Raw genomic sequence first — 15,449 nt, 5'->3', positions numbered from 1 at the left:
TTCCCGTGGAAGCACACAGTGCCTCTGTCCATGTCCCTCTCCCACGCTACATCAAGACACGTTGCTTCCGGAACAGGCAGCCTCCACACTGCTGAGCCACACATGGCTTTTATAGATACTCAGTCTTGATCCATGATCAAACTCTGTTGAGACTTCTGCTCTTTCTTGGGCATTTCCCACATGAGCAGCATTGGCTTTGAAGAGCTGAGCAACTGAACACTGAATGGTGCGCCTTCAGGGTCACTGCCCAGCCAACCAAAGTGACAGAGCACTGCAGCCAGGCTGTCGGCTCTGCTTAGACTGTGCACTTATGGGTCAGACACATTAGAGGCTCCCAGCATCTAAGGATAGCTGCTAAAAATACAGAAGACAGGGCTGGAGGGATGGCTGACTGGGTAAGAGTACATATTTCCACAGGATCTGAGCTCAGTTCTCAGAGTCCATGATGCTCTCCCTCTTCCAGACTCTGAGGCCTGTACTCACTGCACAAACCCACACGCAGACACATGAGATATGCACGAATGAGAACAACAGCAATGAAATGTTTGTTTGTTTTTTTAATGACATACAAGAAAAAGCTGCAGGAAGACTTTTCCAAAGACATCCGTGGAAATTTAGTTCAGTGCTGAGTCTCTGTCCCTTGTATGAGTAAGTGCGTACAGCCACACATGCCCACCCCAGGTCCGCCCATGACTAGCCGTTCAACGTCGTCTTCAGTGGTGGCACATGGAGGGAAAGCTGAAGGCACTCCACCATCGTGAACTGTTCGAATATTTTTCTGTTCCCCAATTTGCATGACCATTCTGATCCAGTGTCCTGCCTTAATATGAACTACACAATATGAACACCAGGCAAAATACGCAACTTTCCAGGCCTCAATGTAAACTGTGGCCTATGGTTAAACCGTGACTTTGAAGCCACAAAAGATTAACCCTACAACCAAGGAGACACCAGGGGCATACAAGACAGTGAGCCAACACTTTAAGGGCTGGGAGTGCAGCTCACGGTAGGACATATGCCCAGCACACATGAAGTGTGTGGTTCACTTCTCAGCATAACAAGACAACAGCAAACAAATTAAATTTTAAATAAAAAAAAAAAACTCTACAAAATGGCCTGAGGTAAATTCCCTGCTCTGTCGATACAGATATTAGTTTGAAATCAAAATGAAAAGTGCTGAGTTGGTTGGTTAAAAGGCACCAGGGGTGGGAGTCAGAAAGGAACCCTGAGATTAGGAAAAGCATTTGTTTTGCCTCATGCACAGGAGCACTGACTGGGAAAACAATGTTTTTAAGTCAACACTGTGATCAAGCTGGAACAATCTGGGCTCTGTGGTGTATGCAGTATATACAGAGCAGGGTGAATTCCCCATGGTTAACAACAACACTCAGCTAATGAGCCTGCTATGCCCAGTCATTCCTCATGCCTGCCACATGTAATATGGGTCATATTAAATTTCCTACAAAGACGTGTTCCTTTTTCGTCCCTAAGTTAGAACAACTGCCTTGTTAAGGATGTGTCACCAGAGGACAGACATCCAAGTCCCTAACAAATGAGTGGGAGAGAGGCCAATGCCCAGGCACTTTGCTTTGGGGGACCTTTGCCTAGAGAAGATGACTTCTCAGAAATGAGCCACCTTTATTCACGGGTATTTTTATTACAAGGCTAACCTCCTAATTAGGCTTATAAATCCTAAAATTTTCCTGGATATGACAAGTCTCTTCAGGGGCTTTAGGATGTAATCAGAATCTATTTCTAATTATAATTCATTAAAAATTGTGTGTTCTGTGAACGTTTTTAACTAGCTGGAGTCACTGATGGTATCTGCCAGACCGAACCTTCTGAAAACACATACAGCTCTGTGAGAGGTGCCATGGAAAAGTGCTTAGATTTACACACTGACAGGTATGGGGGAGAGGCAGCAGGGAGAGGGAGCATTAATTAGAAAATGTGCTTGGGTGTCAGCCCATCAGAACCAGAACAGCTGGAGCTGGAGGAGGAAGACGTGGGCGGGAGCTGCACCTGCTCTCCAGCGCAAAGTCCTCAGAATAAATCCACACACAAGGATTTATGTCTGTGTGTGTGTGCATGTGAGTGTGTGTGCGTGTGTGTGTGTGTGCCTCTGTGTGTGTGCCTCTGTGTGTATGTGTGGCTGTGTGTGTGTGGCTGTGTGCGCCTCTGTGCTTTCAATGTTCTTCCTATTTAAAATCTCTACTGGTTGGGGAAATAGCTCAGTCAGTGGAGCATGCACGGTGTGTGTGTGTGGGTGTGTGTGTGTGTGTGTGTGTAGCTGTGTGTGTGTAGCTGTGTGTGTGCCTGAGTGTGCCTCTGTGTGTGTCTGTGTGTGTGCCTGTGTGTGCCTCTGTGCGTGTGTATGTGTGTGTGTGCCTTTGTGTGTGTGTGTGTGTGTGTGTGTGTGTGTGTGTGTGTGCGCGCGCGCACAAGGGTACATGTGTGTGCACATGCCTGTATGGAGACCAGACAACTTTGCCTGTATTTACTGACCCCACCTCTCTCACTAGCCTGGAATTGGGCCAGTAAGCCCCAGGGACCCTCCTATCTCTGCCTTGACAGGACTGGAATTAGAGGCACATGCCACAATGTCAAAGCTCTTCATATGTCTGTACAGATTGACCGTAGGTCCCCTTGTGTGTGCTCTACTGACTGAGCTATTTCCCCAACCCAGTAGAGATTTTAAATAGGAAGAACATTGAAAGCACGGATACATGCTTCCTGTGTGACAGTCTAACTCTACCACATGGACGCTCCTATAATCCTCTACCTGAACAAAGCATGTTCTTCTTACAGTCACCCAAGAACAGGAGAGGAAGGCTTGACTAGTCATCCGGAAAGGTAACGCTGAGTCCATGCCACACAACCTGTAAGTAAATGTATCCTAGATGTCTCGAAGTCAGACTCCCCCACCCTCCCATTCTCTTGTTCCCTCCACCTCTCCCTCCCATCTCTTCCCCTTTCTTCATCTCCCTCTCTGTGACCAGGAGGAACTCACAGTCTTTATGGCCCCAGTCTGCTATGCATTTTGAAAGAAAGCTGAAGCCGAAATGAATATCTCAGTGACGAGAGAGTAACAAATACATTTATTATCCTGTTTATCAGAAACAAATTTCCAGGCCCTGATGACAAAAAAGTCAAAGTCCCTGCTTTCAGAGTCTCCATTTTGAATGAGAAGCAATCAGCAAAGAAGTGAGAAACAAGAGATTTCAAATAGAAGAAATCTTATGATATGAAGATAGGCTTACAGATGATTGAACTATATGACTGAATATGAACTATGAAGATTGCCGCGTCCAACTAGACCAGCAAGCAAAATGCACCACCGGTTCTTCTTAAAGCAGTTTTACTCAGGCAGCTTCTTTCATAAAATTCCCCACCCTCTCTGGTTACAAGTGTTTTTCTCCATGCCCCCACCAATCACCACAGGTCACATCACCTCACCAGGCAGGCTTGCTCTGCCCTTAATCAGGGATTAAGGGCGGGCCATCCACCAAACATGGGCTTGTTTACTGCCTGGAGTAGATTTCCATCCGGCTGGCCTGTTTACAGCCTGGAATGGCTTTCCACAATTCCCCCTTTTATATATTTTTTTTTTTTGAACAAGCTCCATGGGTGAAGATAGAGGTCTGATCCCCAGTGTGCAGAAATAGGGGCCATGTACAGGATTGACTCTTAGGCTCACAGGTTTTTACCCAGAGCAACCCTGACCTTCTCCCATGCCATTTTTCCTGGGGGAAGGACACTAGGACACTCAACCCTCATGCAATCAGACATACCTCCCAGAGATTGTCAAACAGCTTCCAGACTAACCTCTGTGCAGTGCTTAGCCTTACAACCCTACAGAGCGATGGCTTCATTGTTCATTCTTCATGGCAGCAAGCCAAATCTGAGGTGACTGCCCTGCTTCCACTGTGGCAAGAGCTTGCACCACCATGACGGCAGTCCGCAACCAACACATACACCATACACCCAACATGCATGCCAAAACAAGGGCCACAGCGAGGGCACCTATCCCAGTCCATTCTTTCCTGATGCCAAGCCAGGATCCACTTGGATAGAATTCACGGTGACAATCGCTGAGCGAAGCTCATTCATCTTGCCATCAAATTTTACAGTCCAATTTAAACACCGACAGTATTCCCCATCTGGGTTCCGCACCCATCAGGGGCAGACACATGCTCATCACCAGCAAGATCAGCTTCTTCATTTTGACAGTGTCGCACTAGCCGCTCTGGAACCCACACTGGCTCTGCGCAATTTTGTGGAAACATGCAAACAGACCCTCTCCCCCAGGCTAACATGGGATCCGGACCATTCCATGATCCTGTAAGCACATCCTTCCATTTAGCATACCCCAGTTTACTGGGGCTATTATTAGCATGTCGTTCAGCAGCAGAGCAACCTTGCTTATCCAATTGCAAAAAATTTAAGATAAAAAGAGCTAATGAGATTCTTATCTTTGGGGTATGGCCATAGCCTATTCCCCCCTTTTGTTTTATTAATAATTCTTTTAAGGTTCTATGTGCTCGTTCAATGATTCCCTGGCCTTGAGGATTATATGGTAGGCCGTGTTTAACTTGTACTTCCATCTGTTGACAAAAGGACACCAGGGTTTTGGCAGTATATGCAGGGCCATTATCTGTTTTAAGTTGTTGGGGTTTACCCCAAGCAGCCCAGGCCTCCAAACAATGCTGTATATCGTGGGAGGCCTTTTCCCCTGCCATGGGAGATGCATAAACTATTCCTGAACATGTGTCAATGGATACATGAACGTATTTCAATTTGCCAAATTCTGAAAAATGTGTCACATCCATCTGCCACACCTGTAGAGGGAGCAATCCTCTAGGATCCACTCCATAAGAAAGTGGGTGTTGAAACTCAAGGCAACGTCCACAGGTAGTGACTACATCCCGAGCTTGTGCTCTAGAGATTCCAAATTTTCTCTGCAGAGTTTTAGCATTAACATGAAATTTAGAATGAAATTGTGAGGCTAACTCCATAGGGGATGCTAAAAATATGAACTCCATACGAGTACAATTATCCACAATATCATTTCCCCTACTTAAGGGTCCTGGAAGCCCACTATGGGCACGGACATGTCCACTATATAATGGTTGGCGTCTTTCCCACAGCAACTTCTGTAATTGTAAGGCCAAGGCTTGGATGGTACTACGAGCTTTTATTTGGCCTGCCACTTCTAGGGATAAAACTAAATTAACTACATATTGTGAATCTGAAATTAGATTAAAAGGAAAATCACAATCCTTAATGACCTCAATAACTATTTGTAATTCCACCATCTGCGGAGTACAGGGATAATACTGCCTGACCACAGGATCTTTCCCCTCTACCATATATACTCCACATCCAGTTTTTGATCCATCAGTAAACACATTAACTGCATCCTTAATGGGTGCTTTCCTCACCACTTGAGGAAAAATGACTGGATGTTCCTTAAAAAAATGTCATTAATGGATGTTTGGGATAATGATTATCAAATGGGCCCTCATTAATACAGGCTAAAATAGCCCACTCATCAATATTTGCTGTTAGGACCTTTTGCTGATACCCATCATAAGGGATTACAATAGAGCTGGGTTTTATACCAAAAAATTGTAAACAATGCTGAATTCCCAACAAGGCTAAAGAAGTCACTGTTGTAGGGTAAGGATCTAATGTCCTCCCAGCAGATATTTTGGAATGGATCCATAACAATGGACCTTCTTGCCACAATAATCCTGTGGGTTGCATCTCAGTAGGTAATATTATCAAAATGGGTAACCCTTCTCTACAACGCTGAAGCTGGGCGTTAATCAATTCTACTTCCACTAGGGTAAGGGCCTTTCTAGCCTCAGGTGTTAATTCCCTTTTGGAACTTAACTCTGAGTCTCCTTCTAAAATTTGAAACAAATATGCAAGGAATCAACCCTCAAATGTATCTTTTGAGGCCAAACGGCCGTAGGGGCGATCCTTGCTCCTAAACTGGACACTATTTTCAACAAATCCCTACCCTAATGGGCAGCTCAAGCACATATGGTTGAAACATCCCATCATGCCCTTCCTTATCTTTCTTTAATCTTGTAAAATCAGGATACAAGGAGCTTCTTCCTAACTCCCATGCTAGCTCCTCTATATCCTCCTCTGATCCACCTTCAGAGCTTGATGAGCTCTCCTTTTCGGACTTTAATGATCTCTCTTCCTTCAATTGTTCTAGTGCTTGCTTGCCTGTTTCCACTGCTTGATAACAGCGCTCATCTTCTAAACAGCTATTCACTAGTTTCCACACTGCTCTAGTACCTTCTTTAGGACACCCTGCTCCCAGGAGAAATCTAGGTCTCTTCCCAACCTACCCCAGTTAGCAGGAGTCAAACGGCCCGACACGGCAAACCAAGGAGCAACCTTGTCACACTCCTCGAAGAAGGCTTGAATGGTATGCTTTTTGAGTTTTGCGCCCTTCGCTCTTAGCAGCTCATCGAGCGCTGAAAAAATTGGGTGACTGTGACGACCCCATACCTAGTCATTCATGCCCTCAGAAAAATTACTCAAATGGCTAGAAAAAGAAAGTAACCCATAGACTGTCCCTATTATCCTCTTACTTTTACTACCTTCTTACTTTCACTTTCTCTCTTACTTTCACTTTCTTGTCTCCAGAGCCTTATTGTCTCTTTACCGAGAGCCTTATTGTCTCTTTACCGAGAGCCTATTTGTCTCTTTACCGAGAGCCTATTTGTCTCTTTACCGAGAGCCTAATCCCAATCCTGGGATACTGAGTTACTTACTGTACTCATCCTGTTGACAGACCCTGACTGCAGAAAGTTCTGAACCTCTTCGGTGGAGGAATCGGGTCCCGGGTTTCGGCACCACTTGTAGCGTCCAACTCGACCAGCAAGCAAAACGCAACCACCGGTTCTTCTTAAAGCAGTTTTACTCAGGCAGCTTCTTTCTTAAAATCCCCCAGCCTCTCTGGTTACAAGTGTTTTTCTCCACTCCAGCCACAACCACGCCCCCACCAATCACCACAGGTCACATCACCTCACCAGGCAGGCTTGCTCAGCCAATCAGGGATTAAGGACAGGCCATCCACCAAACATGTACTTGTTTACTGCCTGGAGCAGATTTCCATCCAGCTGGCCTGTTTACAGCCTGGAATGGCTTTCCACAACTGATATCACATGATGTAATATGGTATGCAATGATGGTATGATATGATGTGATGATATGATAATATGCAAATGTTATATGGATCTATGATATGAAGATATGGTATGATTATAAGGCATGATGTGATATATGATGATTGTGTGATATGAAATGATATGATATGCATATAGATGATATATATGGGCGATAATATAACATGGCATGATGACACATATTATATGATGAAGCTATTACATAATTGAAGTTGTGATGGCATGGTATAATGGGATGTAATATGATAATATGACATGATATATAATATTGTGTGATGATATGTATGATTATATGTAGATATATAGATTTTATATATGGCATGATGATAATAATATGGTGATATATATGATGGTATGTGATATATGATATAATATAATGTGATATAATAATATGAAATAGTATAATGTATAGTGATATGATATGACATGAAGCTATGACATGGTGATACAGGATAGAATAGGATAGTATACAATCTAATGAGGTGATACATGATGATATATATCATAATATAGTGTGATATTATGCAACAATATGAAATAGTATATGACATGATATATATGATGTTATAATAAGACATGATGATATGACATAGGATAGGAGAATTTACAATCTAATGAGGTGATATATGATGATATATATCATATACAATATAATATATTACATAGTATGAAATAGTATATGACATGATATATATGATGATATAATATGACATGATATATAAAACAATGAAGATATATATATTGAATGATATGTTATAATATGATGCAATGATATTAATGAAATTATATATGATAATGCTGTAATGAAATACATGATGACATGATATGACATGATGATGTATAATATGATGTGATGATATCGTTCTGTGATAATATGACCATGTCATGGAATATGATATTGTATGGCATCATCTTTCCATGAGAGTCTTTTTTAAGATTCATTTTGTTTTTTAACTATGGTTTGTGTGTGTACATGTCTGGGTTTGTATATGTGAGTACAGTGCCCATGGGGGCCCGATGAGGACATCTGATTCCCTGAAGCTGGAGTGACGAGCTGTCGAGAGCCATCAGATGTGAGTGCAGGTGTAATACCCAGGTCCTCTGCAAGAGCAGAGCACACTCTTAACTGCTGAGCCCTCTCTCCAGCATCTATGAGTGTCTACTTGACAGTTGTATCCTAGCTATTGTTTCTCGAACCTAATGAGATAAGAGCCATGCTTGTGATGGCATGAGCTGGGATCAAATAAAAACCACAAGGAAAGTATAAGTCGCAAGGAAAAGAGCCCACTGTGAGGATGACAGAAAGAATCCGCTTTCATGAAGAAACTTTAACAGAAATATTTTTGTTGTTTTTTTGAGATATAGTTTCATGTAGTTCATAATATATAATCTAGCCGACCTTAAACTCCTGATCTTCCTGCCTCTGCCTCCCAAATGATGGGACTTCAGCTGTGTACCTCCACAGAGAGTGACTGTGTAGCAGGAGACAGAAGGGACCAACTGGAAGAGGAAGATGACAGCCAGCCTTGTGTAGATAAAGCTGAGACACTGCACCAAAGCCTAGCTCCCTGTCGTCTTCTCAGCTGTGGATCTGGATAGAACTGGTCTATAACTTCTGATCACACGTATTCTTTTAGCATACAAAAAGGAACTAAGCTTTTCTTCAAAACCATTCAGCTTTGGCTAGTACAGAAAATGAGATCTTAAAGACATACTACTTAGGCCAGTGTAGTTTTGGTGACTATTTAAGCCCATGGCTCCAGTATCTTGCCATGAAATAACTAATCTGGGTACACTGTGAACACCTTTAAGTTCACGTTTACACGATGAGCACACGTGAAGTCCCCAGCCTCCCTTAATTCATGCATCTTTCATTAAATATGCACAAGTGAAGTCCCCAGCCTTCATTAATTCATGAATCTTCGTTAGTTTGCAACAAAGGTTCTCTATGTCTTCTTGAGTTTGCAATTCTCCTGCATCATCCCATGTAGCTACCCTCCCATGTAGCTAGGATGACAGGTATACCCCATGCCTGACTCTGCTAGGATGACAGTGTACCCCCAAGCTTGACTCTGTCTGCTAGGATGACTGTGTACCCCCGTGCCTGACTCTGTCTGCTAGGATGACAGTGTACCCCCAAGCCTGACTCTATCTGAGATTTCTAAGTGCTGTGCCCTGCACTTCCTCTAAGTGCTCAGCAGCGTCGAGTGGCATCAGTTCCCAGTGCTCTGCTGACCACTAAAGGAGGAAGAACTGAGAGGTGGGGAGAGCAGGAAGAAAAACCTAGCAATAAAATCTGGAGCGAAGCTCTGTGTGCTGTGTGAAAGCAAACAGTATCTGTTATTCCTTTCAATTGTTATCTTTTTTTTTTCTCATCTTAGGGTTTTATTGCTGTGAAGAGACACAATGACCAAGGCAACATTAAAACTCTTAAAAAGGAAAACATTTAAGTGGGGCTGGCTTACAGTTTCAGAGGTTTAGTCCATTATCAATGGTATCTTTTAATGGTTGATATAATTCCTAATTTTGTAAAACACACACACACAACCACAACCACCACAAAACAAAACAAAACCCTCCGCTGCTATTTTATTATAACTTCAAAAGCAATGTATTATCAAAAATTCAGAAAGTATGTCAAAGCATGAACAAATAAAAGATCTCACTGATCATTCTAGCACTGGGAGGTGTTATCATTTTATATAAATACATTCCAACGCTATGCTCTGTGAATCTTTTTAAATAAAGCCTAGGGAGTTGGGTGTGGCTTTCTTTATCTCTTACACAGCATGTACTGGAGGCTCTCCCTCTCTGTGTGTTCCTTCCCTTGCAGCACCTCTCAGTTCTCAACACTTGAGGAGGAGCGCAGTGGAACTAGGCATGGAAAGCAGCCATGATCCACAGCCCTGGGGCCCAGAAATGAGCTGGAAGTCTGCACAGGGGGCTGAGTGCAGAGTCAGCTGAGAGTGAGGCGGTCATCTGGGCCAGGGACTGCCCGCCTAGGGGGTACAGGTGACAGTCTGCATGGAACAGAGTCACCCCTGATACAGCCAGAGGCTCAGATCACAACACAAACCATAAGCACAGTGTGGAAAACATAAAGCTCAAAATACTGGTGACAATATAGTTCTAAAGCGTTAGCTTATGCTATATGGGAGGACTAGGAATGGGGCTCAAGGGTGGTGTACCCCAGCATTTGCACATGAGCTGAGGAATAGAATCCCACCCCCAGCAATAGCCAGACCAGAGCACCAAGAGCCACAAGGCCCGCAGGGAGGAAGGCACCAAAGAGGCTCAGTGTTCTGTGCTCCTGAGCAGTACCTTGCAGGGAAGCCCAGGCCCACGTGGTATGTGTGCTGAAGAGGCAAGCATAGTAGAAATTTTATTTATAATTATTTATTCCACTTACTTGTAGGTAGAATTCTTATTTAGAATTAATTCCCTAGACAAACTATATTACTATTAGCTAAAGATTAATCATCAACTGATATTCCTAGATTATAACTGGTGTTTCATTTCCTGAAGACTGAAGCCACAGTTAAGTTGTGTTAATCTATAATCTCGTCATAGTCAGGCCATAGACTAGGGAGAGACTAAAAATGTTTTAATGTTAAGTGCTTAAGGGGCAAGTTGAGAACCTGAATCTGATCCCTAAGAGACCACATAAAGCAGCTGTGTGCATCTGTGGGCCCAGCTCTCCTGCAGTGAGATGAGAGGCAGAGACAGAAGAAACCATGGTCCAGTGCACAGCAAAAAAACAAGAGATAGAAGGCAAGGACCAATGCTTGCGGTTGTCCTCTGACCTCCACGTGTGTGCTATATAAGCATGTGCCTGCATTCACACACATAATACACATAAACACAACTGCTATATACAGATTTTTATATAATCATTAATATACAACTATACACAGACATGACCTTAAACACAGAGCTGGGCATCTATAAAAATTCTTATACTCGCTTCCCCCTTAGTTTAAATCTTTTGCCTCTATTTTATTTTTAGTTTTGAAGCCTTCAGTATATAATAGACCTTTAAACAGTGCCGAGTTTACGCAAATTGGAATGGTTAAAAAAAAAAACTCAAAAATACCTATTGCCAAAAGAACATATTAAGAACATCAGACTATTATTAACAAACAAGACGATTCCACAACAAGCAAACAAACAAAACTATGCCTGGTTTTACTCCTTCGTGAGGTTTTAGACAAGAAGGCATGTGTAGCTCTCAGCCACAAGCACAGTTACCTCAGGAAATGTGTAAAAGTCAAAGCGGACACCATGACTTACCCACTTCAGCCAGGGCTCTGATACAGGATTCCACAGAGGCTTTCTGGGCTGGGTTGGGCCAGGTACAGTTGTAAATTCTGAAGGCAGACTGCAGCAGCTGGATAAAGACTGGCTGGTGGGTCTAAAAATGGAAGGAAAGTGGTCACCCCACGCCCTAAACAATGGTGCCACCAAACCCCTAACCCACCGAGGAGGGAGCTGAGCTATACCTTAGCAAACAGGACCATAAAATAAGGTACCACGCGGTGTTGTGTGCTTCAGAGACACTCACAAATACCTAACGTGACAAAAATGTCTCATGTGTCAAATGGAATGACAGGAGGCATGCCAGGCACTACAGAAAACTGGTCACTTGGTTTTCATTGTGTGTGTGTGTGTGTGTGTGTGTGTGTGTGTGTGTGTGTCAGCAGAGGCTGACCTAGCTAGCTTCCTCTATCACTCTCTACCTTATTTTGGTGGGCAGGATCTCTCACTGAACCTGAAGCTGTTTTGGCTAGACCTGGCTGGCCTCTGAGTTCCAGGGTCCACCCGTCTCTGAACCTGCACAGATCCACCAGCTTGGGTGTCTGGCTTGTACCTGTGTTCTGGGGGATCAAACGCATGTCCTTGTTTACACAACAAGCGTTCTGCCCCCTCCTTGGCCCTTTAACTATTTTCCTAATCAGAAAAAATGCAAGTTCTCGGACATGACAGAGGTCCATGGACATGTTCACTGTGGAGAAAGCCAATGTCAATACCTCAAAGATGTCATTGCTCACAGCAACCAACATAGGAAGAGATAACAAACAGGAAACCCACTCATCTGTGACCCAGCCTATAATTCCTAATAAAATGTAAGTATTCTGTAAAGAGTTGTCATGCTACACTCAGAGACTAATGACCAAAGGCTGGAAATGTTCAGTACGATTTTTTTTTTTTCTGATATTGTTGATTGAAGGTTGGCAGGATCTGCAGGTGGGAACTCGTGGGTACGCACAGGTTTGAGCACATGTGTTCTTCACACAAACAAAATTAGATGATGCTTAACGCAATTCTGTAGTGCTATGCAGAGAATCATTTTTCTTAGTCATTAATTTTCCTTTTGAAACATGGGTTTTAATAAGCCATCCTACAGATATGCCACAATGTATTTTGCTGTTTCCTTATCTGTGGACATTTAAGGTTGAAAAGTATAAATATTTTTTAAGTAGTTATAAAGACTTGTATGAGAATCTCAATGTGCCAACCTTTAAGATAAATTACTAACAGGTGGGCCAGGTGCAAGTCCACCTGAACAGTCAGCCATGATCCAAGACTCGGCCCTCCACAGACAGATGTGAAGTGTCTGACAGTATTTGGTAAGCAGGAAGTGATTTAACTTCAAAAGGAGGTCTCTGTGTGTAAAATAAAGTTGGGGTTGGGGAAGGGACAACAAGAGGGGAGAGGGGACAGGAGGGAGGGCAGGGGTTAGGAAGGAGGGCAGGGAGTGGATGGAGCCATCATCTGTCAATTTGGTTAAGTGATGCATAAACTGAATTTCTTGCTAAAGTGTAAATTTCAAAGTGAGTCAGAACAGACAAAATTGCAGAAGCTAAGAGACTTGACAACACAGAAAACGTGGGGACCAAAAAAGAGAGGAAAGCACAGAATGTGAAAAAATATAACCGCGCCTACATGTAAAATGCCACCGTGAAACCCATTCCCCTGCGTTACTATGAGTAAGTTAACGCTAAGGTGACGTTTGGCCGAGTGAGAAAGGCACAGTGCTGAGTGACACGAGATCTGGTGAGTATCCAGAGTGTAGGAAAGGCCTTCCTAGCAGACTGGGGTGCATCCTGGGCAGAGGAGGAAAGCAAGCGCCTGCAGCCGAGCGCTCCTGGTCACTGGGTTCAGCTACCTGGAGGCTGGTACTGTTGTCGGAAAACGGAGAGTTGAAGAAGCCGCTCACGATGTTCATGACTGACTCTGTCACACACCTCTCCAGAAAGGTGTCTGCGTGTTTCCTGTCTGTGGTGGTGTTACAGACCTGGAGAGAAAGCAAAGAACATCTCCAAGTTATAAATCGGTAGAGGAACCTTCTAAAGCCAGCCCGCAGAGTTCTCCACGGCTGTTTCTATGCTTCGTGGAGCTGCTTCTGGTGGAAAGATTTTCGTCCAAATCCACCAAGACATCCGACTGTGGCAGCTTCCCCCTCAGGCTCTGTCACTTCAGCCTCCAACGTCCTTCTCACCTCCGGCCCTGGGTTAACTTGCCCATTTCTCTGTCTTTGCCCTCCAGCCTCTCCCTTGGTCCACAAGCTTGATTTTGATGAAAACCACATCCATTCAGAGAGAGGAAACTGAAGAGCCACTGTGAGTATAACTAGATGAGAGGAATCCATGGGAGGTGATGACATTTGCATGTGGAGTGTCCTCTATAGGGGCTTGGTTTCAAACACTTGGTCCCTAGCTGGTGGGGCTATTTTGAAGAATGTGGAGGTATGCCCAACATTTTTACATGGTAGAGGGCACTGTCATCTATGAAGTTTACCCTACACAATTGTGTGTGTGTGTGTGTTGCATAATGTTTGCATATTGGGTCCCAGTAGCTATAAATGGGTTGGACATACCTGCAACTTAGAGCTTTGTTAGAGGAAGTGACTCATTCACTGTGAAGGGCTGGTAGGTTTGGAAGCCACACCCACTTCCTGTCTTTTCCCTGTTTTTCCTTTGGCCCAGGTGTGGAAGGAGCTCCAGCCACACAGGTGTGCCCACCATGCAGCCGCCTGCTCTCATTCCTTCCCCTCCACATAGACGGTACCCCCCCCCCAAACTGAGAACTAAAGCCAGCTCCTGCTTTCTGAGTTGCTCCTTCTTAGGCGTTTGATCACAGAAGCAAGAAAAGCTGTTAACGGAAGGAAAATGGAAAGTTAAGAGAGGGTAAATCTAAATCCTTCCCACACCCTCTTATCCACGGTTCTTCTGAGAAGCTGGCATGCGCATGCGTGGCTTATGAGCTGGAGCTGGACCAGAGCGCCCTCCCTTGCTCTGTTCTTCAGATCTCACTAAACAAGGCCCCTTTGCCAAAGTGCGCTTCCAAATGTCTGGCTGACAAATTGCGAAAGCGAAGGGTCCTGATTGAAAACACACAGGAGATACGGACACAAGAAGAGAGGGGAGCAGAGGATGTGAGAAAAGGCTGGGAACCCGGGCAGACAAAGAAAACAAATACGGACAAAGGATGAGAGGGATGGTAGCCATGTGTTCCAGACGTCCTTGAGCGACCCACATTCTTCTGTAATGCTTGATTTTTCAATAAAAGAACAAGTGCACGTGATTTCATTTGATACCTCCCTAACACTTGCCACACGAATTCATAAAAGAGGAAAATTCCCTTCTCAAACCATGTGTCCCAGAGCTCCTGGCTTGGAAAACGGGACGGCTGGTACCGGAATTAGATGCGGGCAGGGGAAGGAGGGCAGGGTTTGCTTATGGTCTGTCTAACCCTTCCATCTGTGTTAGCCTTCTCTTCCTCCACAGTGAGACTCACTGATACAACTTCCTCAGACCAGAAAGGCTTTCGTAATAACTTACACTGTTGGGACACTGAATAATTAAATGACAAAGTATTCACAAATGTTGCAGAGAAATAGATTAATAATAACATAAATTTTAAAACTGATATGTCATAATAAGAGTGAATGTAAGTGAACATTTCTTCTTTCTCTCCCTCTCCCCCACTTTAGTCACCTTCTTACTTACAAGACACACCATACAGATTATCAATGGCACAGATTATCAACGTGAGTTTCCCTTACCACCACAGACTGTGCTAACTAAATCAAGGACTGCCTGGACACAGCCACTGCAGTACAGTTGACCTAGTTAAAAGAGCCCTACCACATGACTTAAGCTGTGGTCAGCACAGGCACCATGGGAAGGCGGGACAAAGCGGACCTGGGACAGCATCGCACACCTCAGAATTTAAAAGGTA

General features: G+C 44.0%; 1 protein-coding gene across 1 annotated transcript in view; it reads right to left on the bottom strand.

Moving 5' to 3' along the window:
- The window catches only part of Itpr2 (inositol 1,4,5-trisphosphate receptor type 2), a 404,943-nt gene that overhangs the window by 198,246 nt on the left and 191,248 nt on the right, over positions 1-15,449 (bottom strand). The window contains exons 33-34 of the mRNA XM_085839778.1: positions 13,375-13,503; positions 11,499-11,619 (exon numbers count right to left, since the gene is read on the bottom strand). Of these exons, the coding sequence (XP_085695904.1) occupies positions 11,499-11,619; positions 13,375-13,503 (250 nt within the window). The remainder of the gene's footprint in view (positions 1-11,498; positions 11,620-13,374; positions 13,504-15,449) is intronic.

The sequence above is a fragment of the Mus caroli genome, unplaced genomic scaffold, assembly GCF_978045245.1.
Source record: "Mus caroli unplaced genomic scaffold, Mus_caroli_1 scaffold_7, whole genome shotgun sequence".
Classification (NCBI taxonomy): Eukaryota; Metazoa; Chordata; class Mammalia; order Rodentia; family Muridae; genus Mus; species Mus caroli.
This window is presented reverse-complemented; position numbering and strand designations above follow the sequence as displayed.